The following is a 9,314-nucleotide window of genomic DNA, read 5'->3' as shown; positions in this document are numbered from 1 at the left end:
AGCCTGAGTTTTCTTCAATGTTTCTGTCTCTTTTGTGAAGTCATTCAGAGGTTTATCCCTATCTTCTTTGAGTTCTTTGATTTGTTTGTTCGTGTGTTCTTTAAATTTGTTGAATTCCTTGACCATGTTTATGATTCTTCTTTTAAATTTAGTGTCCTGGGTTGTCTCTAGGGGGTTCTCCTTGTAGAATTCTTCTACAGGACTGGTGGGCTTTGCTGGGGACATAGTGTTTTGGCTTTCCATTTTATTATTCTTTCATTGTGATTTTGGCATGTGAATTTCTTTTGTTGTTTATGACTCTGATATGAGAATTAAGTTGAAGTCTGCTTCTGTTTGTATTATTGGGGTGCCTAAGTCCTTTCCTTATTGGTTATGTAAGGCTGTTTGGTACAGGTTTCAGGTTCTCTTAGGTTTTATTTTGGAGGGAACTGATGGCTTCAGATCAGCTATCCAGGAGCACCCACAGAAGTCTAAGTCGGGTTCCAGTCAGGTACACTCAGGCTTCTTCTAAGGTTTGGACCCCTATTGGCAGAAACTCAGAGAAAAATTGGGAAATTCCCTAAGGGGGGGAAGGTGATTTGGGGACTCTCGGTTGGTCTGCTGTGTTCTTAGCCCCTATGCCAGAGGGAGACCAGAACCTGGCACTCTCTGGTGGTCTGCTGAGATCACAGCTGCTATACCAATGGAGGTCAGAGCCCACCCTCTCAAGGTTGTCTGCTATGATCTCAGCCTTAGCCTACCAAAGCCAGGTCTGCCCTGCGGCCTTGAGAGGGGCCTCATGAAATCCCAGGTAGGGGGATGGGCATGGCGCAATTAGTGGAAGCTCACCACCATGTGGAAGCAGGATCCGGGAGCTCTCATCTCAGGCAGTCCCCTGCTTTCTCAGCCCCTATGCCTGAGGGAGGCCAGAATCCAGCACTCTCTGGCGGTGTGCTGAGATCATAGCCACTACACCAATGGAGGTCAGAGCCCACCCTCATAATGTAAATTTTTACTATGTGCAAAATACGGATCCTTAAATTTACAAGTATCCCAGCCACCACCATCAAAGAAGCTTCTTTTTCAAGAGACAGAGATTATTGCAGTTTCACAATTGGTCACAAACAGAGATTGTCTGTGAATTGCCCAAGCCTAAGATGTTACCTGTACACCTAAGGCTCATGGAACATAGAACAAAGGATGAAGAGACACTGATGCATCTCTTAACTCTCATCAATGAAGCTCCCTCATCAACAGAGGGCCAGGCACACAAAAGGCCACAAATGGCCAAAACATAGAGAATAGAGTCTGCAGAGTGTGGGTCCCTGGACAGGACTCCTGTATTAAAATCCACCCACCCAGAGTTCAGGGACCATTGTGGAAGAGGGGGCAGAAAGATTTTAAGAGCCAGGGAGGAGGTGCATGACCATAGGGAAATAGAGTCCTACAAGCTCCTGGGACCCTCCTCGTATGAACCTACAGCAATGGCGTCATCATGCACAGGAACCATGCAAACTCAACAGACAAAAGTCCAGCACAGAACTGTGGAAACGGACAGCAGGTCCTAACCTTAGTCAAAGAATTATTGGCAGCTGATTACTGCTGGATGAGGAAGAGCTGATCTTCTTAAAGGGAGGGACTCTAGATCGGCCAACTAGACCTCAGTGGATGAGCTTGCACTGAGGGATGTTTGAGGACACTAACTTGATATGATAGCCCTATGACAGAAAGCATGAATTCCAGTGGAGGAGGAACTAGGGGAGTGGGCTAATGGGGAAGGGGGTAAAGATTATTAAAATGTTCTGTACGAGGTGGGCATGGTTACTCACACCTTTAATCCCAGCACTGGGGAGGCAGAGGCAGGCAGATCTCTGTGAGTTCAAGGCCAGCCTGGTCTACATAGTGAGTTCCAGGACATCTGGGGCTACAGGGAGACCCTGTCTCAAAAAGACCAAAAAAAAAAAAAAGTTTTGTATAAAATGCAGAAAATTCAATAAAAAGCTAAAAAAACAAAAACAATTTGGATGCTACCATCTGTCTCCCAATGTCTGAAGACGACTACAAAAAGCTCTTCTAATGAGAAAATATTTTTTTTTAACCAGGCACAGAAAAGAGCGGTCAGAAAAGAAGCAGAAAAGCAAAAGAAAGAGGAGATCAAAGCTTTGCAAGGGCAGCTGGCGGCGCTGAAGGAGATGCAGGCTGCAGTCCAGGTGGGGAGGGTGGCTTCTGTCCCCAAGTGTGCCATCACCTGGCGCCTGTGGGCAAATAAGGCATATACTGGTCCTTGGAGCCCCATGCCACTGGGCTTTCGACCCATGTCAGCCTCTGCTGCCACTGGGGGCCTTGGAGGGAGCCTCTCTGGGTGTGGAGGAAGTCAGCCTCCCTGCTTCCTGCCGAGGCCTGCATCTGAGGGTCTGACTTGAATGTGTGCAAGGACGTTTGTTATCACCCTCGCTGCCTCCTCTGAGGTCTGTGTGGGCAGCACCTGTGGTGGGAACAGGTTTTGCCTGCATGAAGGTGTATCCTTCCTACGTGCCCTGCTCCTGGTTCTGTCATAATTCCAGTTAACTGTGCGATTAAGTTCCTGCGCTTGAAAAAGTTTCTCTTTAAAAGAAAGGGGGTTCTGGTGAGACGGCTCAGGGTAAAGGTGCTTGCCTGCATGCCGCACCACTTGGGTTCAATCCCAAGGACCCACATGTAGGAGAGAACTCAGCCCTCGGAGTGTTCCTCTGACTCCACACGTGCCGTGCCTCCACTGCCCCACACACACACACTCACATACACACTACAAATAAATGTAATGGAAACACTTTAGGGAGGGGTTGAGGAGGTCCACAGTCAGTCACAGGTGCAAAGCTCAGTCTTGCCAGGCCTTGGGCAAGACCTTGCCTACAAGCTGGTACCTGTGTCCGGAGCTGCTGTGTGTGGGTGTGAGCCTCACACTGCTCTACACAGTGGAAAAGAGCAGAAAGTAGATAAGCCTGGGACCGAGCAGAAAACATGTCTACAAACACGTCTGTCAAGAGGAGCAGAAGGTGGCAGCGGTTCACCACAGGCTGTGAGGAGAGGTTAGCGGAGAAGGTGCGAGGGCAGGGCCGCCTCCTGTCCCAGCATCTACAAGGTGTTCTTACACCTCTGTATTGTGAGCTGCAGGCAGACCCTGCTAAGTACTTTTCCTACTACTTTACAAATGAGAGACAAGTGTGGCAAACTGGAGGGCCCACTTGGTCAGGAGCTAGCTAGGACGAGGCTAGACATCTGTTGTTCCCACTCCAGCACAGAGCCAGCAGCAGTTAAGTCCTGCTGTGGTACCTGTGCTGACAAGGGCATCCATCTGGGCAGTATGTATCCTCACACACCCTTGCTGGTGGGGGTGATGGTCACCTGTGGAGGAGAGTGGTAGCTTTAACTAAAGCATGTCTGTAGAATGGCATGGAGCCAAGGCTTTACAAGAGAACACGAGGAAATGCGGCTTTTTCTTGGTTTGTTTTGGTTTTTTTGATGAAGTCTCTGATCTATAGCTAAGGCTGACCTAGAACTCACTATGTAGCCCAGGTTGGCCTCAGGCTAGGATTACATGTGTGAAACACTAGGCTTGGCTTGGGAGGAATGTTGGTAACTTGTGCATATTTCTTTTGAGCTGGGTAGCATATGTGTATAATCGGGAAGCCAAGGCCAAAGGATCACAACTTTGAGGCTAGCCTGGGTGAGACCCTGTCTAAAAAGAGAGAGAGAGACAGATGGACAGAGACAGAGTTCTGTTATTCTCTAATAGGAATTCTAAGTCTAGATGTTTGTTTTGAGGATGGTGTCGCCTAGGTGAACTGCAGCTCGCCCAGCCTCAGCTCTATCCCTGACCTTTGATTTTTGTGTCTTAGGAAGAGGAAAGCGATGCTGTGAAGCCCAGGAATGAAGGTGAGTAAACGTGCAGAGACCACCCCCTACACAGGGTGGCCCCGTGTGGTCAGTGCAGGGGGGAGGGATAGCGGGACCCTGTCTCTCCAGGGTCTGCAGGTGTAGCTCCGCGGTAGAGCACTTGCCTGGTGTGCACAAGGCCCCAGGTTTGATCCCTAGCATGGGAAGATCCAGAAAGGAGCCACTTCCGCACTCTGTGCTCCTAATTATGTGCTGTGTGTTGGAACCTTGTGGCTGGATGTATAATAAAAATCAAGTTTTTAAAAATAATATTCACACAAACATTCACTGAAGCTTGAAGCATTTCAACAAAGTTATTTAAACTGTGCTACTTCAACTCATCAGACCCTCAAGGAAGGAAAGCAACCCCACCCGATGTTCCAGAAATTCCAGATAACCATTATTTGGATAAGTAAGTAACAGTCTGGTCCATTATGTGGGGTCCGTTAGGGGCTGTGTAGAAACCCTGGACATGAATTTCCCCTCCCTGTGTCACTGTGATCGCTTAGTCACTGGACTCTTCCCCTTAATGTCAACGCCTGGAAAGCATTGGCCCTGCGTCAGGCCTGACTGCTGGCCCTGTCTCTGACCTGTTTAAAGTCACACAGCAGTGAAATGCTTGGCACCATCAGTGGCCAGGACAAATCTGTGAGGAACGTAGAGAGCTGTCCCTCTTGTCGTCTGTGGCTAAACCACCCATCTATGTGTTTAATTGTGCCAAGGTTCAATCTTAGAGGGGCCCTAAGCTCTTCACCCACATCACCTACTTGGTGAGGACCCTTTCTTCTGACACTGCAGGGACCCCTGAGCCCTGCCGCCCTCCAGAGCTACAGCCTGTCCTCAGAGCAGACCCAGGCAACTCAGGATAGGAGGGGCTGGGGCAAATCGGGAGTTTTCTCATGAAGTAGGAGTTGGATTGCCAGGGGAACCGGAGCCTGGCCTGGCCTTCACTTCAGATTTTCCATTTCATTGTAGTCTCTGCATTTTCTGTGGGGAGAGGAGCGAGTCTTTCACAGAAGAGGGCCTGGATCTCCACTACTGGAAGCACTGCCTCATGCTGATGAGATGTGACCACTGCAGGCAGGTCAGGTACTGGGCACGGACCATGGCCACTCACAGGTTACCACTGCAGCAGGCTGGGCGCTGGGCACAGACCATACAGGGTTTGTGTAGGGTTGGGTGAAGCTGGTTCACAGAAGTCATCTGCAGGGCTAATTCCAAGAAGTTGTCTGTAGGACGTTGAGCTTCCCCTGTCTGTCTCTTGTCTGACTCAGCAGACTCTGGGACATACGTCACGTGGTGGACATGGTATTTTTTTCACTCAGGTAAGACTCAAAGAAAGTAGTGTTGAGGTAAGAGAGACACCATTGTTGAGTTAACAGACATATTAAGCTCGTTCCTCTCACACGCCATTGCCACAGACACTTGCTCTCAGGAACTGGATGGGTGATGAGTCTCTGAAGTAATGGGTACAGCAAAGGCCCATCCGAGGCCCACAGCGACAGTAGTCTAGAGCATAAACACCGTGTTCGGGGCAGTTTGGCATATCACAGACATGCCTGCTTGAGAACCATGGCAGCAGCCTCCCACTGGGTGTCTGGGCTGCAGCTTCTGGTCTTGGGCCTGGCTTATATGAGTTCCCACCATGTCCTATCAGAAGGCAGTTGGCTGTGCCCATGGGGATTCTGCCAGGGCTGCGCCAGCAGGTCCAACATGTTGGTAGTGCAGCAAGCACGGCTCATGCCACGCAGGACCGTAAGTGACAGTTCTCCCCCAGTAGCCTGCGCAGCACCTCCTGGCACTGTTAAAGCCAGCCAGTAGGAAGGGTCCTCAGGATTTCTCCCTGTCTTTCTCCTGGAGCCGGAGCTCTAACTAACAACAAGGGCCGACCACCTACTTCTGGCATGCAGCCCACAGCCCATATGGTATGGACCACCTAAGGGGCCTCCGTAGTCAACACACTGTAGGGAAGTAGCCCACTCCTGGCCCTGAGGTTTTCATTCAACAGTCTTACGGTTTCTGGAAGTGCCACTTAAACCTGATTAAGTGCTTTAAATCCTTCCTGCATCTAGAGCTGTAGACACTAGGTTAGCAGGAGAGAACGGAACCTTTTTCACAGAGTAGGCAGGTTTCTGATGGCCCACCACCATCCCTTCCTGGTCTTGTGACTCAGCAGCTAAAGTGACAGCAAGCAGCAAAAGCCATTACAAGGTTCGATGCACATGAAAAGACCCCACGGCTTCTATCGGTTGTTCATTAAAGAACAGCGCTGGGCGCAGCAGCCTGGATGGGGAGCACGTCCTCACTCGGCCCCTGCAGCCCACAGGCATTTCCCGTAAGCTGTCCAGCTTCCTCAGTGGCCTCGGCTGGCTGGTCAAAGGCTTTTGTGCTAGGAGGATAGTTTCTGCCTTTCAAGGCTGTTCACCCAGTCATTCAGACTGCCTTTACCATCCTACATGTAGATGAAACTATCCAGCACTAGTATGCGGTGTGTCCCAGAGGTACATCCACACCAGTGTACTGTCTTGCAGAGAGAAAATGTACACAGTACGCTCAGGGGAGTGAGGCTTAATTGCCCACACCTAGGATACACCTGACCCTTCTCAGTGTACCTTGCTGTCCCCATAACCATCCACTGCTGCCCAGTGCCCCCAGTACTCTTGGCAGGCTGTGGATTAGGATCCACTGAAGCTCCAGCATCCAGCAGAACCAAGTATTCTCCATATTTGAAGAGACCCAGAAATGTGCAGTATCACAGGGTCATCCTGCATGGCTCTCACCTGCTAGCAACCTTGGCCGCCCATTAGGGAAGAAACTGGGTGGTTCCCATCCCTTGAGCTGCCAGTGGGCACAGTGAGGATTGCCAGCACCACCTGAGGCTCCTGGGCGTGGCATCGGCCTCTTTCCAGCAAGGTGGAAATACACCGCCACTGCCAGCTTAGAGCCCTGTCCTGTGCTGCTATTTCAAGGGGTGGCTGTGTTCCCTGACTCGTATTTTCAGGACTGCCTGTAAGAAGGCCTGTAAGAAGGCATGCTATCCTGTAGCACATGGAGGACAGGTGGATTGGGACTGCTTCTCTAGACAGCTCAGCCTTAGGTGGCTGGGCCTCAGCTGCACGTGGGCCTTGTTACCCGGGACGGGCAGTGTGGCTGCTTCAACAAGGCTTCTGGGGTCTGTCATGCCCATATTCAGGCTCCCTTTGCTGTACGACTCTTCCTGGAGAGATGTAAAGACGTACTTCTTCACCCCAGACAGGGCACCAGTAGGCCCAAGAAAGGATTTAACCCAAGTCCAGCATGGTGAACCATTCATAAAAGCTGTATCAATGCAGTCCCATCCTGAAGTGGCGTTCCACTTCCCAGGTACTCTAGGCCCCCTCAAGATCACATGCAACCGAGGGTCAGGGTCAGGAATGGTGGCTGGAGTCTCAGATGAGGTTCAGGTCCATTCCCTCTCCGTTCTATGAGGGCACATAAGAGCTCCGTCTATTACCAGATGCACTAGGCTGCCACCATGTTATGCTATGTATTTTATTGTCATGGCTAAGGGCCAGGATTAGATCAGCGCAGCAATCTACTGTGTCGTGGCTGTGGTCATGTTGATCACATAGAGTTGAAGTGACCACAGCACAGCACTGAGTGCAGGTCTAGCCATGGGCCAGTTGAACTTGCTGGTGCCCCTGAGCTAGTGCCTGGGGCCCTGGAGAGTCCTGAGCAGCTTAAGCTCACAGCAGTGAGAGGGAGCCTTTGTGCTGATCATGCAGCCTGTCACCCGTGACTTGAGTGTGTGCCCTGCTGACCATGAGGTGGGCACCCATCCCTTTGTCCACTGGCCATCTTTGGTAGGGCACCTTTCTCTTGCCGTATGCATGTGGATGTGGCTGTCCGTCCATTCACGCGTGAGCCCATCCTCTGCTGCTTTGTCATTGTCTCCACATGGCTCTCAGCCAGCAGCCTTGAACTCTGGGGCTCTTTCCTCCTCCTCTTTTTGTGCTGCTGGTGACCTTTCAGAACCTGACGTTAAAAACGCTGACGTTTTTACCTGTCCTACAATAGGCCTTCCTTTTCAAAGGAGGATGACTAGGTGGAAAATTCTTCGCTTTCCTCTGTTGTGGGACTCTCTGCCTCACAGGCCTTATCCTCTCGGCAGTCACTGCTCAACCTGGCAGCGTAGACTCTGAAAATCCAGGGTGGGCGATTGGCTTCTGGCACCGTGTGGTATCCATGGGGTCTGTGAAAGTTATTCCTGCCAGTGTTAGGGGCAGGAGAATCTTATTTCTTTGCACATTCTTAGAAATACTGGGCAGCCAGAGTTTGAACCAGAGCCACCACTGGCACAGCCGCAGCCCACCCCAGCATGGCCCTCAAACAGCACTGAGGTGACATGAAAAGAACACGGGGTCTCTGCCCAGCATGTGACTGCAGACACTGGGATAAATACCAAAAGGACGCAGACAGCAGTCCTAGCCCCTGTGGTCTCGGGCCTGCAGGACCCTGCAGTCAGTGCAGGGTCACTGTCCTTCTCTCTGGGACAGGTGGTTGAGATATCCAGCCTGACGGAGCACCTGCTGACAGAGTGCGACAAGAGAGATGGGTTCGGGAAGTGCCACCGCTGCAGCGAGGCTGTCCCCAAAGAAGAGCTGCCCAGACACATCAGAGCCAAGGAGTGCAGCCGTGAGTGTCACCCGGCCACCGGCCATCCTCCCTGGCTGCTGCTGGTCCTCCTGTGATGAGATGCCAAGCAACTAAATCTTTATTAAAATCATTACAGCTGCCAAATCGGAGAAGCTGGCAAACCGATGTCCTTTGTGCCATGAGAATTTCACTCCTGGAGAAGAGGTGAGGGGCCTCAGCTGTCACGGGAACAGGAGGAAGAAGACAGCAAGGGGTGCTGTAGGGTGCAGGGGAGGGTGCTGTAGGGTGCTGAAGGGTGCAGGGGAGGGTGCTGAAGGGTGCTGTAGGGGGCAGGGGAGGGTGCTGTAGGGTGCTAAAGGGTGCAGGGGAGGGTGCTGTAGGGTGCTGTAGGGTGCTGAAGGGTGCAGGGTAGCCTCCTGATCTCCCCTCTGCTGTTCTAGTGGTCTGCTTGGCCTTTGGCCTGCTGGACCATCCGCAGGAGTGGTTTTGCCCTTTCGGTGGTCACTTCATCTGTGGATCCAGCCCTCCCTGGCATTTGGATCAGATGCCATGGCCCATTGGCCCTTTGGACTGGTGGAGCGTGGGCCTGGTGGCTAATGGTTCCTCCTCGATGCCACTCTCTCCTGCCCCAGACATGTGGCATGTGACCCAGGCAGCTCTTTACATGTTCTGCTCCTCCCATGTTAAGGGCAACATGCAGAGCCCGGGTGTCATGGCTCCACCCCTCATTCTGGCTGTCCACACAGCATAGTGGTGGTGCCCTGTGTCAAGTAGCAAAGGGTGGG

General features: G+C 51.6%; 1 protein-coding gene across 2 annotated transcripts in view; it reads left to right on the top strand.

Annotated features, from left to right (window-relative positions):
* The window catches only part of Cep104 (centrosomal protein 104), a 50,921-nt gene that overhangs the window by 36,017 nt on the left and 5,590 nt on the right, over positions 1-9,314 (top strand). For both annotated transcript variants that reach the window (XM_008852677.3, XM_017803054.2), the window contains exons 15-20: positions 2,082-2,189; positions 3,858-3,894; positions 4,240-4,306; positions 4,870-4,978; positions 8,430-8,568; positions 8,666-8,733. In XM_008852677.3, coding sequence (XP_008850899.1) covers positions 2,082-2,189; positions 3,858-3,894; positions 4,240-4,306; positions 4,870-4,978; positions 8,430-8,568; positions 8,666-8,733 — 528 coding nt within the window. The remainder of the gene's footprint in view (positions 1-2,081; positions 2,190-3,857; positions 3,895-4,239; positions 4,307-4,869; positions 4,979-8,429; positions 8,569-8,665; positions 8,734-9,314) is intronic.

The sequence above is a fragment of the Nannospalax galili genome, unplaced genomic scaffold, assembly GCF_000622305.1.
Source record: "Nannospalax galili isolate Female #2095 unplaced genomic scaffold, S.galili_v1.0 scaffold806, whole genome shotgun sequence".
Classification (NCBI taxonomy): Eukaryota; Metazoa; Chordata; class Mammalia; order Rodentia; family Spalacidae; genus Nannospalax; species Nannospalax galili.
This window is presented reverse-complemented; position numbering and strand designations above follow the sequence as displayed.